This window comes from Anser brachyrhynchus (assembly GCF_964034855.1).
Source record: "Anser brachyrhynchus genome assembly, chromosome: 2".
NCBI classification, from domain to species: Eukaryota; Metazoa; Chordata; class Aves; order Anseriformes; family Anatidae; genus Anser; species Anser brachyrhynchus.
This window is the reverse complement of record NC_137695.1, coordinates 21170728-21193258: the sequence shown is the minus strand read 5'-3', so window position 1 is coordinate 21193258 and position 22531 is coordinate 21170728. Positions and strand designations below refer to the sequence as shown.

At 34.9% G+C, this 22531-nt stretch overlaps 1 protein-coding gene across 1 annotated transcript in view; it reads left to right on the top strand.

Annotated features, from left to right (window-relative positions):
- MALRD1 (MAM and LDL receptor class A domain containing 1) overlaps nucleotides 1-22531 on the top strand; it is a 271441-nt gene that overhangs the window by 146939 nt on the left and 101971 nt on the right. Inside the window, exon 28 of the mRNA XM_080581229.1 lies at nucleotides 20645-20825. Within this exon, the coding sequence (XP_080437355.1) occupies nucleotides 20645-20825 (181 nt within the window). The remainder of the gene's footprint in view (nucleotides 1-20644; nucleotides 20826-22531) is intronic.

The window sequence follows — 22531 nt, the reverse complement described above, 5'->3', positions numbered from 1 at the left end:
ATCTGATTCCAATTTGTTTTATGCAAGGGTCAGACTAGACAGATTTTAGCACCTGTTATGCTGTGAGTAATCTATATGTGTATTTGTATGTTGACCCTTTTGCGTTAGGTAATGATGAATTAAATGGAAGATGAAAGGCTGCATTAAGTAGCTGTTAAATCATTGCATGCACTGACATTCTACCATGGTGGCAGAGACAATCATTCAAAGGAGTCAATGTAAGAAGAACTTTGAGTAACCTCAGTTTCTTCCCACTGTCTTACTTACCATGGAGACATACTTTTCCATAACCTGATAACTTTGTATTACCTGCCTATGAGAGGGTTAGTGCAGAGACAAATTGTCTGCAGTCTCATGGAAACTCCATAGTCTGTTCATAGTTGTTATGCTATCTCATAATGATGGATTCTCCATACCCAAAGGAATAAGATTCTGTGGGAGAGATATTTTTAATCATCAGGTAAAATTTAAGGGTGAAAGAATATGGTTAAAACTGAGTACAAAAACAGAATTGCAAAACATAAAGCAATAAGATATATTATTAAAATTTGATTGTCTATTGAGAATCCTTCTTGCATACTGACTCCTTAGCTAGTGAAATTGGTCTCTACAGCCTAATCTGACATACTGTCCTTTTCTTATTCTCTTAATAGAAAGAAACAAACTCAGAAAGTACCAAATGCTTTGCATGACCTCTCTGTTGAGATGAAAGTTCTTGTTGTTTGTTTTCTCATCCTTTTACTTTATTTTATTTATTTTATTTTATTATTTATTTATTTTTAAGCTGGGAAATTCAGAAGGTTACCCAAACAAACTGGACATTTTTTTTATTTTCCTGTTTCCTTGATTAACATTTCTGTTTTATTTTTCTTGATTATGTTGCAATTACAGCTCTAAAATTTAATCTTCTTTCCCATCTTTAATCAGTGGCATAACTTGATAAAACAAATGGCATTCTGTTAATTGCACACATTTATCAGTTTTGCATAGAATACATATAAGAAAAATAAATGTACAAGAAGAATGAATTGAGAATGGAGCTGCAAAATACTACACAAACTTGCATGTTCTCCCTGCCAAGTTTATCAGATTCAGTCCATAAGTCTGAGTAATAATGTGGAGATTGCTTGTGATGTTATCCTAGTGCCACATCCTGAGTGCCCTCTGTCCGGGCTCCCTGTAAAGCTGTGCTTTATTCTTGCATGTATCTGAGTCTCCCTTGAGAGATGGAGTAGTCTCTGATACAACAGAAAGGATTGAAGAATTAGGCCTATGACAGGGCCAGTGTATCTTTCCCAGAGGAGGAAGCCATAGGACATGCACCCTTGAAACAGAAATACTGCATGCACCATAGGGCATCCCTGCTCCTAAATTTGGACTCATCTTATGGACCTTTGGCTCATTATTGATAACTAATGTAAAGACACAAGAAAGATATGTAATGTCTCACTTTTAAAAGAGAAAATAGTCTTGCAGGTAGAACTAAAAGATCTTATGATGCCATATACACTAGAAATTTGAATAATGTAGTATTATGAACTTGTGTGAAGTTACTGATGATTTTTGGAAAGGAGAGAAGCTGAGAAACTGAACAAAGTTCAGTTTCACCATTCACCATTTGAAGTTCAGTTTCACAATCATTTCACCAACTGTGAAATGTAGACATTACTTTTTGTGAAGATTTCTTCTTCAAAAGGCAACTTCTTGGGTAATTGGTCTAAGTGTAATTTTCATATCTCAATATATATAAGCATGGTACTTGTTCATTGGGTATAAACTATATGCTGATTTGGAATTTAAGGCTTGTGAGCTTTAATTGTTCAAAGATTAACATCACTAAAATGTAATTTTTTTAAATCCAGTTCTGGGCCCCTCAGTTCAAGGAAAGGGAACTGCTTGAGAGAGTCCAGCGCAGAGCCCCAAAGATGATTAAGGGAATGGAGCATCTCCCTTACGAGGAATGACTAAGGGAGCTGGATCTGTTTAGCTTGGGTAAGAGACTGAGGGGTGACCTTATTAATGTTTAAAAATATGTAAAGGATGTGTGTCAGGAGGACGGAGCCAGGCTCTACTCGGTGACATCCAATGGGCAATGACAAGGGGCAATGGATGAAACCTGGAACATAGGAGGTTCCACTTAAATATGAGACAAAACTTTTTCACAGTGAGAGTGACAGAACAGTGGAACAGGCTGCCCAGGGAGGGTTGTGGAGTCTCCATCTCTGGAGATATTCAAAACCCGCCTGGACGCGTTCCTGTGTGACCTGACCTAGGTGTTCCTGCTCCAGCAGGGGGATTCAACTAGATGATCTTTCAAGGTCCCGTCCAACCCCTAACATTCTGTGATTCTGTGATTCTGTGAAATTTAAAATAATGTTCCTTTCTAAATTTTTAAAATAAACGTAAAGTTTCCTAAATAATCTGTTATAATAAATAAAGACACTGTCATAAGACATTATGAATATTTTACATTCCAAGGCTCAAGATTTATATTACACACAGGATATCTTCTATAGTCATGGCAGTCAGTAATCCTACATCAATCTGTTTCTCATATTTTTTTTTTCGTTAATTATTACAGAAAGATTAGGTGTCACCACCCATATTTAAGGTTATCTGGTGTTTCCAATGATGAGACCCTTTATTCAGTAGTTTATACTGTCAAAGCATAATATTTTAGCTGAATTATTCCGTGATAATATTCCACTTTATAAGACTTAATTTTGGAGAAAGTCTCAATCTGATGGGGATCAAGACCCATTCAGAAATTATTGTTAGCAATATTGCCTGTGTGAGGTGCATCAAATGACTTATAGAATGATCTACTACTGTGTTATTGATAAATTTAAAATATTTAGTCTTTTGAATACAGCAATCTTTAAAAAAATACTTTAAACAAGTTTATGGGAACAAGATAAATAAATGAGAAGTGTACAATTGTGATAACAGGAATTGGACATATCAGAATTTATTATTCTACATTTCTCTCCATTGGCTAAAGAGGAAGCAAAAATGTATGCTTTTTATAAGTGGTTTTGGTTGTTGTTTTTTGTTGTTTTGCTTTGTTTTGTTTTGTTTTTGTTTGCTTGTTTGTTACTTATTGGTGTGGGTTTTTTTTCTTGACTTCAAAGATTGGCAGTCGTGCCCTATACTGAATTAACACATCCTCCTTCTGATAAATGAATGGTAATACCATGTAAGCAGGGAAAAAAATGGTGATGAAAATGACAAGTGTTGTAAACAGCCTATGTGGTAAGAAAATAGCTCCCAAATGAAGCTCTTGAATTTAAAGTTTGAAAGGAAGAAATTAAGAACGTTCTTAGCTCAGTTGCAACTGTGCAATGGCATGTATATGCAAAAGGCAGGATATCGGAAAATATTTTAAGTTGACTTTGTATTCCTATCTCTAATGCCTGTTAATGAGATTAGACACATTTTGATGTATCAGTGTGTAAAAGCTGGTTATAAATTGTTACGATCTCCTCTTTCCAGCACCACATTAAAAGATGTTGACTTCTTGCTGCATCAACAGCTCTTCATCCAAGATTGATACTGGCTAAGTAAAACTGTTGACAGACATGAAAATATGATATAAAAAAGATTGTGAGGCATACCATGCAAACCAGTAAACATAATCAGAGGTGCTCTATGTTGCATTTTGTATTTAATCCCATCATAGCCTCTCTGAGCACTCAGGTTTCTTATCTAGCTTTTCAGACTCAAATTCTTCGTACAGTTCAGCCACACACCTTGGGTTGTCCAGCTATCCTCAACACTTCCAAGCATGCCTCATCCGAAGTTTTGCCAGGCTGTATCTGTATTAAAAATCTGAAGAGCTAATATAATAATTTCAGTACTGTTCTTAACACTGAAGTCTTTTTAACAGAGTAAAACATACTAATGTGGTGTTCTGTTTGAATTAATGAAGTAATAAGAAATTATACTGTAGTACTACTGAAATAAGGAATTAAAAACACTTTTGGCTTAAATTCCTGGAATATGTGTGTGTAACTGTGTGGTCTGCACAGTATATTTGATTTTCCCTTTCAACCAGAACAGTAAAAGAATGAAATGCATACTTAAAATTACATTTTTGGCTTCCCACGTATCAGAGCAGTTAGTGTTTTTAATCTGTGATACTTATTTTACTTTAGTTCCAGTAATTTTAGACAACATGGAAAGTTTTCAAAGGCTAATGCAACTGGAAAAAAAAAGAATGACCTTAAATATATGACCTATATTCCATAGCTTGGATCCTATGGAATAAAAATAGAATTATTTAACATCCAGCTATAGCTGGACTTTATTGTAGACCAGGAATAACTGGATGAGGATGGATTATGAAGGTCTGTTGTGGTTTTATCCCGGCCAGCACCTAGGCACCACACAGCCGTTCATTCCCCCTTCCCCCCCCCCACCCCAGGATGGGGGAGAGAAACAGGAAAGTGTGAAGCCTGTGGGTTGAAATAAAGACAGTTTATTAAGACAGGAAAATAATAATAATAATAATAGTAGAACTAATAATAATAATGTGTACGAAACAAGTGATGCACAATGCAATTGCTCACCACGACCGATGCCCAGCCTATCCCTGAGCAGCCAGCCCCCCCCATCCTGGCTAACCACCCCTATATATTGTTTAGCATGACGCCAGATGGTATGGAATACCCCTTTGGCCAGTTTCGGTCAGCTGTCCTGGGTCTGTCCCCTCCCAGCTCCTGCTGCACCCCCAGCCTGCCCACTGGCAGGACAGAGCGAGAAGCTGAAGAGTCCTTGGCTTGGCGTAAGCACTGCTCTGCAACAATTAAAACATCAGCATGTTATCAGCGCTCTTCTCATCCTAATCCAAAACACAGCACCCTACCAGCTACTAGGAGGAAAATTAACTCTATCCTAGCTGAAACCAGGACAAAGTCAATAAAGAATTAAAAGAATTGGGGTCTTGTTTTTTTGAAGAGAATTAAGATACAAAAAAACGAACAATCAGCAGCAGCAACAACAACAACAAAATACCAATAACAAAACAACAACCTTGAGACTACACTGAAAGAAAAGTGCATTTTCTAAAAAAAACGTGGATACCTTTCAAAATTTCACAATAAATAATTGTAAGACTAGATTTTATCTGTTGGCTGGCGGTGAATGAATAAAAATTCAGTGAAATATTTTAGAATAGTTTTAATTCTAACACTCATGATAACAAGAAAACAATCAAAAGTGTGGAGAACAAACCATTATTTTTATTTCCTTGCAAAATAATCTGTTTTATAGAAAAACATTAAATGTCACCATGCATTTCTCATTAAAATGATAGGGAAAGTTTGATGCCTCAGGTGCCATCTTGTGATTAATAATTATAAACAGGTTTTGGATGGCAATTGCTGTCCTCATTGAAAAGTAAGAGGAGACAGCTGTTGTGGAAAGGTTTTATGAATCCACGGTGGAAAATTACTCTTATACAACTGTACCCATTCATTTTATGTAGCTAAATTATCAATCAGTTTGCTATAAACTGTGTTTTGTTGTTTGAAATTACAGTGAAATGGGCCAGGCACACAATGTATATTCAGCTGAATTAATGCATCAAGGCACAAAGAATTTTGCAATTTTTCAGTAATTCATTTAGTCTTGTATTCTTTACATTTATACCTTCTCACCTGGGCAGCTAAAAATATTACATTTTCAACTGAATGTTGGTATGATAAGGCTGCTTTGCCATTTATCCAATGAAAGTCTGCAGCCTATACACCTATATTAGATGTTATTTCTTCTTCACCTCAGCTGCTTACTGCTGCCTTACACTGACTAGCAGAATCTAGTATCTTGCTGTTTTCTAAATTCATGTGGTTTGATCTGTATGGGAGAAGAGGTTCTTTGAACAAGAATTTTTTATGTGATCCAGAAGAAGTAGTATTTAAATTTTGATACATGAACCATCTACTTCATTTCATTGATCAGTGAACAGAAGACGACTCTTGTTATTTATGACATCGAAATACTCATTAGATTTGAAGGATTCTGCTGCGCACAACATTACTCTGAGAAGTTTGACAGTGTGATTCAGTTTAGAATTGTGTTCAATGGGAGTTCAGAGGGAGTATGTTATCAAAAAGTTTATTAGCAGTCACAAAATGATTTAAGTGGATTTCCATCTCTACACACCAGATGTGTTCTTCAAGTGTTCCTAAGAGAATGACAGTTCTGCATTTTTTTAGTGTTTATTTATTTATTCATTCCTGGCTGCTTTAGGATTTTATGGGCTATGGTAAGGAAATAAAAATTAATAAAAATAAAATTATCCCCTGATTTACCATCTGCACTTTTTTTTTTTTTTTTTTTTTTTTGCCTTAGAGCCTTAGACTTTGCCCAAGTCAGTAGTGTAGCATGGTAGTGTGTTTAAGTGAGTACATGTAGAAGTTAATCTCTGTACAAATTGCTGTCTCCTTCTAAGCTGTACCAAGATATTTTTTTTGTACAGAGAAATGAGGTATTTCTCCAGGTAGGATTTGAAATCTCTTGACAGTAGTGATGCAGTGAGACCACTCCAAAGAGGTCAGCTGTCTTGAAGAGATCTATCTCAGAGTCAATCTTTTCAGCTTGAAAGGAAGAATTGTGCTGTGAATAGATGAAGATCCTGAAAGGCCTTACAAATGATATCCAAAGAAGGTGTGGTCATATGAGGAAGAAAAGTGCAGAAAACCTCATAGTGAGACAAAAGAAGGCACACTGCCATCTCAAAGCATGTTAAAATAATTTAAAACATACCATCTAGTTCACCTGTCTAAATATGCCAATCTGATGACTTAAAGTCTTTGGTGGTACATCTTGTATGCTACTGATGTAGAAACTTCTTACTTCATTGTAAGATATCCTCTTCCATACAGACTGAATTTCTGCTGTAGGAGGAGTGGGAAAGGCACGTTCTCCCACAAATCTACTGGAATTATCTCATTCCAGTTGTTTTGTCACTCAGTGTTTATATATATTTTTTTTCCTAGTGTCACAATGTTTCTTTAGTTCACACAAGGAGATTTATATTCCTGTGATAATTAGTTCTATGTTTATTTGCTGTAGGGAATGAATCCATTTAGAAAATGCAGACAGTGCTTCTGCTTCTGCACTGTCTGTAACATAGAGAAAAACTGAAAAAGTGGAAATGGGAAACTAGGGTTATCACAGTTACTAAAACTGTAAAACAGAAATGGATTGTGCAACAACTGCTGCATTTGGAAGAAATATCTGAGGGATCCCAGTATGGGCCCCTTGTTTTTTCATCGAAGACAAAAAAAATTAATGGGAGAAGCTCTGCCAAACCCTTTTGTGATCCTGTAAGGAGGGAAGAAATGCCACTGAATTTCCTGCTATTTCTTAGTTCTATTTATATTTGTTTGACAGGTTGAAAGTTATTATAAATTCTCTTTTATACATTTGAAGTCTGGCTGATGCTTGTTTTCAGACCTATCGTTTCGCCTCTGTGTCATCCAACCAATTATTTCGATGTTACAACAGGAAAGAAATCTTAGAAAGAGATTTCTGCACTTTCTCTAGCAATTAGATTAATTTTTAAAGAAATACATTAAGATTGCAAGACCTGCTGTTAAATTATAATCTGTCACAGTATGGATGGGATTCCTGTGACTGGAAGTCATAAATGCCTGCCGTGCAGACACTGTGCCAGGTACCCAGGCTTCTCTCTGCTGTTGGTGGAATTTTGCTCACTGTTTAAGGGAGACTTGTGTGTGATTTATCTCTGTAAGCATCTACGAGAGGTCAAATGACAGTGACTATTGCTTTCCATATAGCTTCCTGTAGACGTGTAACTGTATATAGTATATCTTAATACACAGTAATATATAGCATTCTGTAGGTGAATTTGTGTACATTCTGGAATGCTATTGGATAAATATTTGAGTTTTAGATATTTCACTAAGTATATTGAATACTTTCATAGATATTTCATATTTAGGGTGGCAATTTAAACACCAAGATCTCATAAATCTTACAAACTTTTATCTTCTACATTCCTAACTTCATATATACTCATATACTTATAACTTTATATGTTTTTGAACATGTAAAGTAATGGTCACTGGGGAGAGAAGTAGGGAAAGAGATGGAATTTCATTGAAGTGCTTAAATATAATGAGAAATGTCAGTTATGAGAGCCCTCAATTTGTAGAGAATATATTTTATAACTGCAGTTTAAAGAGGTGCTTTTTTTTTTTTGTCATTCTCTATAAAATAAATCCATCAAATATTGTGTCCATCAAATATTGTGTCCATCAAATATTGTAGAGATGGAGCTTGAGCATTCCTCTTAAAGATGTCTCTTTGCTCTCTTTGCTCAGGATCAATTCAGTGTGGCTTAAAAATATTTAATCAAGTCTTGACTATTTAAAGAGCTTGCCATTCTTTTCAGCCTTAGTGTTTTGATTCCCCTGAGCCTGTCCAGTTCATCTAATACCCTAGAAATCTGTTCTATATTTCTACAAGCCCAAAAGCTACAAGCAAATTGATAAGAACATTCCAATAGGAATAAGAATAGTCTGTAAATGTCACAAAGAAAAAAGTACAGTTATATCCAGTGAACATCCCACTACATCAAAGTAGGAGTGACATCTGACTGACAGTAATCATTCTCATACTTCTGAAAAAGCATAATAAGATCCTCTTTGATGATTAGTAGCGAATATTCATGTCAATCTTTGTCCTGCAGACTTGTCACTTTGAAGAAATGACAAGTGAAATATTTAGTAAAAACTTAAACATTTTAAAATAATTAGACAAGAATTAAGTTACCATTGTTAGTCTTAAGAATTATTATTGCTAGTCTTACAATCTTGTTGTACTGCCCTCATTCTTTTTTCTCAGCAAAGCTCTTTAGTTTACAGCAGATATATGTACCTGTTTTCCATCTTTTTTCAAATCTGTAAATTCTCAGCAGAGTCCCGTAAAGATATGCTTTTCTATTTTTTACATTTTTTTTTTTAAATAATGAATCAAAATTGTATTTGAGGTGAATTGCTAAATTGAAAAATTAATTAAAGCAAACAAAATCCCTGAAAGATTCCAGATGTTGGTGTTTAGCTGAATTAGCTTTGCTTTGGGACTTTTATTTTTGAAGCCAAAATTAAGGATAGTACTAGAGTTCTTCATGAGCAAATCTGCATATTTTGAAGAGCAGAGTAGACCTTGTACTGAATGATTCCATGATTCCCCTAGTAGAACTGATTTTGTAACACTGTGAATGGAAAAATGCTTCTGATCTTCCTGTCATGTTAACGTTCACAAGAACATTGCATAGGAATGTACTTCAGTACAGACAAAGAGGTTTATGTGGTCTGGTGATCATCAGTTTGTGAAGGAGTCAGTCAGATGCAACTTAGTTAATCTGTACAATCACAGTCACTACAGAGTGTGATGACAGTCAGAAAACCCACTTCTGAGGTCTGCCAGAAGGGGGATGAATATTAGACATGACACAGGAACATAGGGCTTAAGAACAGCTTCTGAGACATCAAATCTGATTCCCTGGTACAGCAGGAAAGAGTTTCATACGCTTACCATGTATACTTATCACAAAATTGGAAAGGTCAAAGACTTTCCTCTTTGGGCAAAAGATTTTGTTCCGGTATGTATGTAAACTTTGGAGATATACTGGTTTAAGTTATTACTCTACAAAGTTACTCTTCAAGTGATTCCTGCAGGAGTAATTGTAATGTTACCATAAAAGCTGTAATGTTACCATAAAAGCTGTCTAGCCCTCAAGGGAAAAATAAGGTCCCTTCACCACTCATTGTCAAAACTTCAGAGAAAAAAGTCAGTCCCATTAGCAAAGTTTCTGTCTGCCCACTGTGTCACTCAGACAGTACTTCAAGGCATATGGTTGGCTGTACTAAGGTGCTCAACTTCCAAGCAGATCTTTGCCTAGGAGTGAACCATGTATAGTGATAAGTTGTTCCAAGATGAGGTGTGTTGATGAATAAGATTTTGGTGCCACTGCCTGAAAAGTTTGAAATTATAGTTCAGTTAAACACTGAATAATTATCCAAACTGCCAGGTAATTACCTGAGTCAAGGAATTTCTCAGTCCTTCCATTTAGTTTGTATGAACACTGATTCAGTGTCAGAGCATCTAGACCAGATTAATCTCTTTCATTTTTAGGAGAGAGTTCTGTATTTTCTGTTCCAGTGGCCACAGGGAAAACTGACAAAATCACATTTTTTGTTGCAGTTCAGCAAGACTTTCTGTCCTATCTGAAAGCTTTAGTTTGCATTCAGTAAAGGCAATGAAAGTGCCAAAGAACTCAGCACCAGACTGATTTCAGGTGATGTATGCGTACACATAGGCACACATATAGACGAAAAGAAAGCTGGTTCATCATCCTTCTAAAAAACACCCTGGGCGTATGTTGGCAGTATCCAGTGTGCTCTGTGATCCTCACATGTGAGTTTTGCCCATGTCCCAGTTTCACCATGGCTGCTCACAAGCATTTGGGGTTGGGGATGAGTGGGAGGGAGGTCTGTGCTTACCAGCTCCCCCCACAACAGGTGCTCTGAGGTTAGGATGCAGCCTGGATGTCACTTCAGGTTCTACAGCTATTAAGGGCAAGTAGCTCGTACTTGGAAAACAAATTTGCAGCCTATCTGTCATTCAGTAACCCAGCTGATAAAAGAGGACACTAATGTATACTTTTTTAAGAGAAAAAAGGATCTACAATATGGTTCTTAAAGAAAAAGAAGTCATTTTAAAGAATTGTCAAGACTATTTTGAAGATACTTGCTTTTAAAACTTGAGAGCTGGGGAAGATGAGTTAAAGCTGATAAACAAAAACTGAAACTGGAATATGGTTTTGCCTCTCATGTATTCCAATATAGTGACTTCAACATATGCTCTATAGGAGGAAAACTATGACAGATTTCAAGTTATCTCACATCTGCAAATGTCTTTTTATGGTTTTGATTCATAAACTTTTGTGACATCCGTTACTGTACATGTTCTGCATTTTTTTAGGAAGTCAGTATAAATTAAGGTTTAACTTTTCTATCATAGTCCAAGGACTTTAGCACTGCATGATGCCTAGCATACTGTCTTTATATTGGCACTACAGGTTGTTGTAATAGTTGCCCAAAATTTTTCTAGTTTTTATAATGTTATTTCCCATATGAGTTTGCTTTTCCAGAGAATTATAGTTGCCTCAACACTAAGATGGGAATAAACTGAGGAAACCTGTCAAACGTGATTAAAACAAAGGTGTGGCAAAGTTTCAGACAAAGTGAAACTAAATTACTCATTATGTTAATTGTCTTATAAAATGTTTTTGATGCGTTTGTTAGTCTTTGCAGTAAAACTGAAGGAAAAAAAAAAAAAAGGAAGGGAAGGGATCACAGTTATATCCCTTAATCTACCTAAAAGAACAAAATCACGCAAAGGTGGATTATTCAAGGGAATAAAGAAGAAAATTTTGCACATGAGGATAAAGGAGGGCAGGGAAACTAAGGCAGGAGGTAATAGTACAAGGTGCATAATGAATACCCTTTTAAAAAAGAAGAGCCATTTTATTGCGCTGTTATCATTGGTGAGGGTAACATATGGAATGAAGATGTATTTGGACAGCCTAAACATGTAGATATATATGATGGCAAGCATATCAGGGGAATCTAAAAAGATGCAAACAAGAAACAAATGTGTTTTCTTGGTTATAAATGAAAGCTGACTACAACGAAATCTAACTGATTTAATAGTTGTTACAGGATAAATCAAGCTTTTAAGAAGATGATACTGACGGAATATTTCAAAGACAATCAGTAAATTATTCTTATATTCCCAGTATAGATTTCTTTTCCAAAATAAGAGTTTTTTAGCAATAACTTCATCTTTGCAACTTGTCATTCCTTTAAATAACTACCTGCTTGAAACAAAATTATGTCTCCAAATGAATTACCAGTCACTTTTTATCAAAGTGTTTTTGAAACTGGCTTTTCTCAACTCCGGATTTACAGCAATTAAGAAAGAGCAGTCTTACAATTTAGCTCCTAGAAATATCACAAGTGCTGGCACTCTCAACAGGGTGAGCTGTTAATGCCTTCTGATACTCTGAAGGAATTCACTATGAGATTCCTGAATTCCTCAACTGGTGCATTTGAAAAAAAAAAATAGGAATGTCATCAGTGGTATAAGTTTCATCAAAACTGCTCATTATAATGAATATTCTTTTATAATAGTAATATTAATTTTTAAAATTAAAATTATGGACAAGATATTTCAGAGAGTGAAAATCATATTGCTTTGCACTAAGGAGAAAATGAAAGGGATAGATGAATGGGCTTTGTCATTAACTATTATTACATAAACCTGCTGAGACTAATATATGCAAAATGTCTAATAAAAGGCTCAGAGGCTGAAATATCAGTGTTTCATCTTGCTGTTTTCATCTTTCCTATGATGCACTGTGGAAATGCAATTATATGATTTTGTAAGTTATCCTTTAAAGTGAAGCCAATTTTTCATGCATGCTAATGTATTTATGCAGTATACATTTTGCCTGGATCAAATAATTTCTTAAAGATACCATTTAATCAGTTTGAAGTTTCTTTTTGAATTGTTTTTATAGAAGGCAGAGGCATACTAAACAGCATTTCTGGTTTCTTTCAAAATATAACTCTGAAAAATTAGAGAGAAACTTATTTTTAATGAATTGTTTTCAGCGCTGAGAATCATAAATCTCCATTGAAGTAACTTTGACTTGAGTAAGCTCATCACTCTCCACTGATATATTCCTAAAGTAAAACTTGCTGTTTCATTACTCATCATGTACATTTTCCTGTCCTTTGAGACACTAAACTGTAGACTGTTAAATTCTGTTACCTGCTTCTCCCTTCCCCCTTTATTTATTTATTGTATTAGTTACCTCTGTTTCTCTGAATATTTCAGAATCCCTCAGCATAGGGATGGAAAGTGTAAAGTTCAACTTTAAAAGCTCTCCCTACGTTGAAATTGTTTCTATTTGTCTGTCTCAGAGCTCTTCTATGTGGACTTAATGCTTTTGGAATTATATGTTTGATGCAGAACTTATATCTTCAGATAATTCACAGTGATTTTTGAAATTTAACAGTTATGTTAACCACAAGTCTCTGCAAGCTTATTTAAAGAGAGGGACAAATTTTCAAAGCAGTAGCTAAAAGAAGAATTGTATGTAGCTATTGTTGTAATGGATTTTTCTACATGATTAACAGCATGTACAAATGCTTTATTTGCCTTTGCGTACACTTCGAACTTACACTTACTATACAGAGTACATGTCTTTCTCTGAAAGAAAGTAGACTGTCAAAACTGAGAAGACTTGTTGTAACTAGTGCTGTTATAAAGTGCCACTGAGCAGTTTGTACTGAATTGTTATCACCATGGTGATTGACAGCACGCCAGAAGACGTGCTCATTCATAACTCACACTTTCATGACATTATTATCTGTTCTTACCTTTGTTCATGTCACCAGCTTCCTGAAAAATCTCCTTTTATTTCCTCATCTTGATATTTTTTTTCCTGTATTAAGACATTTTTAATTCTTTTTCAGCTTGGGTTTCTCAGAATGTTCTCATACAGTCTAAGAAACCAGCAGAAATCTCTCCCAGAGCTATCCGATCCTGACCCCAGTGGGAGTGTTCTAAATATGTAGACTTTTCTTCTGAGTTATTCTTATTCAGGGCCTGTCTGGACGCCTACCTGGGCAGCCTGCTCTAGGGAACTTGCTTTGGCAGGGGGGTTGGACTCAATGATCTCTTGAGGTCCCTTCCAACTCCTACAATTCTGTGATTCTGTGATTGTCCATCATCTCCAACAGTGAAAATTTCAAAACATTAGATAGTTCTGTCAGAATTCTGCTGCCACTGAATCAGAAAAAAAAAAAAAAAAAAAAGTGAACTGAACATTCAAATCTTAGATGAAGAAATCTTGACTCGGGTTAATACTTTGACTCATTTAAATTATTGTAATAAGTTGATACTGTATGTGGATTGATCTACCTGATGTAGAACTTGTTTTGTTTGAACAAAATATTAGGTAAGTCCTGGCAGGGTTATTACTTTTTTAAAATAAACTAAGCAATATTATTTTAGGAAGTTAAGTTTTAAGAGAAAATTGGTGAGAAATGAAGAGTTAGAATCTGTCAAGTACTTTGAAAACTTTAGGTGAAGAAGACAATTCACTTTTTTTTTTTTCTTCATTTTAAGATAGATTCTGCTAGAAAGCATCATTCAGTTTTATTGCAGTTGTGTGCATTTTTTTTTTTCCAAAAACGTATGAAAAACTTAGTCCTAGGAACTTTTTTATCTTTAAAAATATACAAGTATTCTGTGCACTACAGTGTTGAGGTAACGACTGCCAAAATCTATTTAGAAGGTGCTCAGCACCTTCTGAAAATAGGGCTAACTCTCAAGCAGTGAGAACTAAATAAGCAGATAGATAGTATTAAAAATGTCAGAAAAGGTATTCACTGATTTTTGATTTAGAGAGCCCCTGTTTCACAGAAAATGTCTTTAAAATATGGGCAAATGAGGAAAAGTTGTGTTTTTTCTTCCTATGTCTTGTTTATTGGATGTACATGTAAAAGTGCAGGACTGTGTTCCCCTCCTTGCTGAGTAAAAGGGAGAAGCAGAGAAGCAGTATTTGTGCGATGCCCCCGCTTTAAACTACATGGTCAGCCATCAAAAAGCTCTAATGATGACATTACTGCAAATAAAATAAAACTTCATTAAAAACATATTTATTAGTAAATTTAATTTGCACATCATGAAAATACTTTTGATTCTGAACCAAAAAGACATAGCCTGAAAAATAAACTGCCTTCCTGAAATACTCGTGTGAAACAGAAGGATTAGCATGCATGAAAAAGTAGAGAAATGAACAGTGACAGTTAAACTTGCATCATGTTGTTTCTATAATACGTTTTTGTGCTTTGTATAGCATATATTCTGCTTAAAAAAATCTGTATGGCAACAGTTTGTCAGGAAGATGCTGTTTTCAAATGAATGTGAAAGCAGAGGAGAAAAGCTTTTTCCTAAATGTTTAAAAATAATTTTAAAAGAGTTAGACTTCTTTCAAAAGTCAAAATGGTTCCACAGAAAGATTTCAGGAAGCCTTTTGATACTGTCAATCTGAAAAGTCTTTATATAGTATTAATAATAAACAGTTAATGGTTTTGATTATTCATTTTAAAATATTCTCTCTCTGATTAAAAAGCCCTCTAGTATATTTGATTTGAGGAGTCCAGGAATATTTAGCAAATGTTTTTATTGCCTCCATCCGTTTGGTAAGCTTGGCTTCATTTCCTGTGGCTCTACTGAAACAAATATCGATGTAAATGAGCCAGAGAAAGATTCTGAATTCCTCTCAGCTCACAACATGAATAGGAGAGGTACAGACTGAGAGCAAAACCTGGGTTTTGTTGTTCTTTCACTGCAGAATTAACAAAGCAGATTGTCTCATGTCAGAACCTTTATATTCAAGTTGGAATTCTTAGTGTATTTTTCTGGTGGAGAGTGTATTCATAAGAACTTTCTTTCCAATATCTTGTGAGGGAGAATTACATGCTCCTATTACATGCTCTGGATTCAGTTTCTAATATTGTTCTGACTGCATTAGAAATGTAGCCTTAAGAGTAATAGTGGCCTCTGCTGCATAGGGAAAACGTTAAACCCAGCCACAAAGTAAAAGGAATTCTATGAGAGGAAGAAATTCTTCCTTTTCCTTCATTTTTAGTGTCCTCAAGTGAGTTCATGAGGATATTGAGACCAGCAAGATATGCTATATCCCCATGAGGTTCTCAGAAGAGTGGTTGTAAGCATTTAGATCATTCTTCAGACAAAGGCAAGCATGGAGAAGATTCTGAATTGCCATGTAATGAAATTGTTAAGAAATACTCCCGTCAGAGCATAAGAGGGTAGGTAAAAAAAATCCTCTGCATATGAATAGGAATTTTCCAATATGGCAAGACGTATAATTGTACAGATCTAAACAGTTCATGGTTTTCTTGGACTGTAATTCTCCCACTCTTTGACAACCTTTATCAATGAGCATGATGGGACAGTGGAAGACCGGGACTTAACTGCTACAAGCCAATAGAAATGTCTTTTAAACGGTAAACTTTCCCTAAGGTTGGGGTTGGTTTATCACCTCAGCTTGGCCTTCCACTGTGTTCGACCCATAGAGGGCAGTGACATACAATTAATAACAACTTTTCAGATCATGAAACCAAAACATCCTCTTCACATATGGTTTTAGTAGTCTCAGTGTGTGTTTTGGGGAAGAAAAATATCAACTACACAGTTTAGTGTGAACAAAAGAAAAAAAAAAGGTGGTTGTCATGTATTAGAAGTGATGTGGTATTGTTAAGGTCTGTTTCCTTCCATATACACTGTTTTCTGGATGCTGTTTTTTATATTTCTTTGAAACATCTCCTTAGGCTGAGAATGGTGGGATGGTAATAGTGCAAGTGATGCAAGTATCTTATCATTGCGCTTAGCTGGAGTGGAAGTGCTGGCAACAATGCACATGGGAAAGTGGATGATGACCTGGTTTTAGATATGAAAGGGAGAAGTTAAGGGAAGTTAGAGTGTGAGGTGAACAAAACTGAACTGGAAGGAAGGCCAAGGTGAATGTCATGACAAGTAAGAAAGATACACATATGGCTTTGATACAAAAGTACTGGCATGAGGAAAAGAGACTAGCTTAAGCTCAAGCAATTGTAGCAAAGAAGGGAATGTGTTGCGCAGGGTATGATGTTTACAATGCAGAAGAGGGCTGAAACCAGAGATGTGGATGAGTGGTAGCAAGACAGATCATAGCTTTTTTTTTAATTTTATATATATATATAAAATAAAATATAGTAAATATATATTATATATTATATACTATATAATAACATAATATAATATGTAATATAATATATATATTATTTTTACAGTACTACATGCAGCTAGGCTCCTGCAAGTTTACCTGCCTTAGTAGGAAAACAGGATTTTCACCCTGACCATTAGCCAGCATGATCAACCCCCACACATGGACAGTGTTGATATTATCAGCCAAAGCCACAAATCTTAATTATCTTTTATCAGTCTAGTGGAGCATAGAGTTAGACTGGACCTGTTGCCATCAGGCCAGGTAGAAGAGCAATCCAGACACTCAGTATGTGTGTGTGTCAGTAGAACAGCCTCACCAAAACAGAAAGAAAGGTGACTCTGGCCTCAGTCCTCCTCTATGCTGAGATACATTTCTTCTGATTCTCATATATGTCTTCTACATTAATACATGTAGTTTGGAATGAAAAAACAAAACAACAACAACAACAAAAAAAACCACAGGATTTCTGGATGCAATGGGAACGCCAAAGCACAGACTGATTTCCTCCCACCCCCAGGCCGCATTTATGTTTTTGAAGCAAACACATTCCAAAGATATGAAAGAAATGCCAAAGCACCAGACAGATTAAATGAATAAATAAAACAAAATAATAATTCATAAATGGAATCTGCAAAGAGTACAAACTATGATTCCCACATGCCAAGTATGTATCCAGGAAAAATGTATAGCTTACATCCCTTAGCCAAGCCAGCTCCACTGTCTGGACCTGGGGAGGAGAGCTGACAACCTGCCTGTCACTCCTTTTCCTACCTCTTCTTAGTTGTTTCATGCAGACAGCGTGCACGTATTTTTGAAGGGACTTTGCACTCCAGATTAGAACAGCCTTCATTCAGTTATGTCGGTGATGTTTTTTGTTTTTTTTTTTGTCATTTTGCTCTGTAGAGCTGTAGCTGAGCAAGTGAAAAATCAGCCTTTCATGCTTTTTGAAATGCTGCTGTTGTATAGGAACTGTTACTGTTGAACTCAGAGAAAGAAATGGCTTTCTATTCTGTTTTGCTAGCATACCCATATTTGAGATTTTGTGAAATGTAAAGACGTGAACACCTTTGTTTGTTTGTTTTTATTTTTTTGTAAAATTTCTATTTGAAAAATCTTCATTCTAGCAAAAAGTTTTCTACATATTTCAGTGTCTCCTAGGAGATGTGGAGGGGGGAAGGGATAAAAAATAATAATAATAATAATAAAGCTCTAGTTCCCGTAAGTGCGTAAAGACTTGATATTTCATGGTTATGCCACCATGGCTATCAACACAACTGAGGCTTATATTATGGTTAACTACGCTACATTTAGCACTTTCAGAATTTATATAAATATTTATCTCTGTACATTGAAAGAAGTTCCACTGACTTCTATATATCTGAACTTAAACATGCAATTTTTTATAGATTTGGAGATTAATGTTGCGATACACAAAAGTTTTGAATGTTTCTATCTCATTAAAATGCATAAATTGAAAGGAATTCCGTTATTAACTCTCCTAAATTCACTACTAATACACAGCACTGAACTCCTTTTGTAAAATTAATGAGTAGTTTCTTATAGATAATGTCTGAGAATTTTTTTCCATTTTCCAAGGGCAGACAAAAGAGTTTCCAGAAACAACAAATTAATAAAATGTTAAAAAGTTCTTCTCTTCTAAGATTTGTTTTGTATTCCATGTTGGAAACCTCAAAGCCAAATAAAACTCATCATAACAATGCATTTTATTCTTGTCGTGAATAGATGGAAGATGTTTTCATAATAAACAAATTACCCCAATAATATGTAATACTCTTTTGGAGGTTATTCAAAAACGTTAAAATCAAGGGAATGGAGACTTCAGAGTTACCAGAATAATTAAGTTATATTGTTGACTGCATATGTGATGAACAAAAATAATATGAGTAAATTTGTTAGATTTGAAAAACTGTTTTACCTCTGCTAAAATTAGCATGAATTACAGTATTTACTATTGTTGAACTGTTTGTTAATGTAGATTCCTCTACACTTTGTTTCCAAATAGAAATTTAAGTGGAATTTTTAGAAAGGTTCTAGTATTCATTCTGGTTTCAATCCCCCTAACTTGACTAACAACCAACTGATAATATAGGCAGCTGGCACCCTATAGAATAAATGGAACTCTGATATGACAGCACATAAAAGTCAGGAGTTTCACTGTGAGAAATGCATTGTGAATATCATAACCAGTTGTCATATGTGGAATTAGTGGTGCAAAGTACCAACAATGTCCTATTATGTTATTTTCTCTTTGTGTGAGCTTTAAACCAATGAGACATCACTGAAGAAGCAATGCCTAAGATTGCCTCTGTACTTGTTTGTGATCAATCATCATGACTTACAAAGAGATGTTATTGCTGCTGGTGTAGTACCATTAGGTATACACCAATAGATTTGTTCAGCTGAATATTTATGGAGTAAAAGTTTCACACAGTCACACACAGTTATGGAGATCATTTCTGGTGTTTTCTATTTAACAATTTAATGAATAAATATGTATATGCATTAAATAATTAAATATATTTATTAATGAAGATTTTCCAAAACACCAAAATGCCATCATCAAGCCGTACCTCAGTAACTATGCTATGGTAGGTTTGAGGACCTCCTTTCAAAAGATATCAATAATTCTGTGAATTCCCTGGTTCTGAAACAGCTAATATAATATCTTTGTGCATGCTTGTCTGCACTTTCTTATTCAGCATACAATATCAAAAGCACCCAGCTTCATTTTCTCATCATTAATATGCATAAGACAATCTTATTAACATAAATCTGATCTAACAGGTTCGCTATATAGAAAGAAATGTAAGTCTTTTACTTCCCTGGCTATTTTTTACTGTTGTAACTATTTTACTTAGATCTTGTTTCTTCATGTACTGCTTTCTTAGAGCCTTTGTTATGCATTACATTTACTTGTTTGCTGCATTGCACAATGTTTTTATTAACCCTAGATGGAGTACTAATGGGTTTTGGTTAAAAAAAAAAAAAAAAAGAGCAAAAAATGTCTGTTTTATAATTTGGATGATTAGACATACAGTCATAAAGAATTTAAATTGGGATATATAAAAAACTTTTGCAAATATTTATTGTCAGTGTCATCATCTATATGGATCATCTATTCACAGAAACTGAAACTGGTGCATCTGCATTCTAATACAGCTATTAAAAAATAATGCATGTTGTTTGCTGCTGACTTGCTAGTTAGGTGATATGGTTGAATATTTAAGGATTTTTTTAATATATTAACATATTTGAAAGTCAGAATGTTCTTATTTAACTTCAGATAAACTACACTAAACATGACTATTTGACATTTGTTAGTTGTTTCCCCTTGTACTACCTTTATCACAAATATTAAAGATTCTTCTTATCAGATACCCTAGTTTTAAAATGGAAAAGCAACTTTGCATTTAGTAATGTATTCTAAACACAAAGCATCTCAGTATTATATAAATTTAAATACTACTCTACCAAATGTTTTGGAGTTCAATCATACACACAGTAATTTTTGTATCAAGACTTGATCTATTATTGATGTTTGTGATTTCTATGGTAATCATCTCATTTTGCTATTTTTCCTAATATCCCTGCAAAACATATGTTTACCATTTCTTGATGAAAATGAAGGGGCGTGTTACAGACTTCTCTATATTTTTATACAAAAACTGGTACTTGGTAATCCATGCTTATGTGTTTTTTACTGTATATATTTTATTCAAACTTCAGACTGATGTTGGAACCGTGAAAATATGGAGTGAATCAGGAAATCATGGTGATGAATGGAACAAAGTTGAGTTACACTTGGGGAAGCTGAGAAATTTTGAAGTTATCTTTGAAGGCATTCGTACCATAGACCTAGGAGGAGGAGCAGCAATAGATGACATAGAGTTCAACAACTGTACCACAGGTAAATTCAAGAGGGAGGTTTCTAGAGGGATGCCAGAAGGCCATGTAAGATGTTCTTGCTCAAGTATATAATGGTTTTACTGACTTTATCATAGTGTCTTTATCCATAAAATCAGTTATGAATACATTATTTTCCCTTTTATAACTCTATTAGTGTTCTATTCATACACTGTGTTGCATTAGTGCTACATTCTCACAGTAAATTACTGCAGATAAATCCAATAAAAGTCTGAATTTATGTTTCATTACTTGGTTTTGAGTAAGACCTTTCCTTCTGTTTAACTCATTGCTCAGTTATTGAGTATCTGGTTTTGTACATAATAGTTTCATATAAATTATGTCAGATTATATTAAGTGAAACCTGTGGCCTCCCCGTTTTATTGTAAAGACTCTTCCCATAAAAATGAGTTGAGACTACAGATGAACCACTGTCACTATTCCTTTTCTCAGTTCAGCTCAAATGTTAGGGCCATCAAAGTAAAACAAAACCTGTGACTCCATCACAAGGTATTCATCCTATTAAATGCATCTCTTTGTGGACATAGACAGAGACAGAGTTTTCCTTTAATCAATCAATAACTAAGAAAAGTAGAAAACTGAGTGAACTGTGGTTTCCATTAAGGAAGAATGTGGTCTCTGTCCCTGGTAGGAAACAGTGTGACAATAAAAGCAGATTGGTTGAGTAACAAAATCATTGATAAGACCATGTATCAATACTGTATGGATTTGGGGGAGGTTATTTAGGCTGAACTGAAACTCCTGCCATGATCTGGATGCCCATGTTCTGGCTAGAGCATGGAAAGTGCAGTTCTAGAGAGCATCTGTTTCTCTAGGGAGCCTGCTTTGGCAGAGGTTGGACCCGATGATCTCTTGAAGTCCCTTCCAACCCCTACAATTCTGTGATTCTGTAATTCTGTTATCTTTTTATCTAATTTCATCTGAAAAAAATGTAGTTTTTCCATTTGGTGTTTGTGGTGTAAAGCAAGACATGGAAAATGGATACAACTTGGGATCTACTTCAACATGAACTTAAATAAAATTATAAGGCTGATGTACCCTTAAAAGCTTTTTTAGACACATGAATGCTTGTGATTCCCTCATACTTTTTCAAAGTGCCACTTTGTTCCCATAGCTAGGCATGCAATAATTCTCCAAAGGACGTGAATAAATGGGTAAGGATGCCCTAAGAAGAGGTGGGAGATCATCATTCCCCTATAACTCTTGAATGAAAAAAGGACATTGATCTTTCTTGAAGTTTATTTCTGAATTATGCTCAGACATAGTATTTCATAAGGTAGGGTCTAGTTAAACTCCATTCCTGGCATTTTCTGTCCCATTTGGGGGCTAGAACAATTTAGACAATTCACAGTCATTTACATGAACATACTCATCAAATAAAAGTAGCAGGATTACTTCTTTAAGGAAGAAGATGACTCCCCATTAAGTTCATAAGGATGGTATCAACATATTTTGTAAAATGTAGAAATACTGCTGCTTACTTTTAACACCATGTATTTTATGATAATCCGAAAATAGTTGTTATAAGAATATTACTAGAAAAATTCCACAGAGTTGTCATTGTGCTTAAGAAAGTTGTTTGCATAGGGAGTTGGAAAGGTGTCATATGAAGGATCCTAAAGCTCTCAAAATGTTAAAATTGCTGAAATTTACACTGGTTTTAGTCTATGACACTGCAAGTCTGAATGT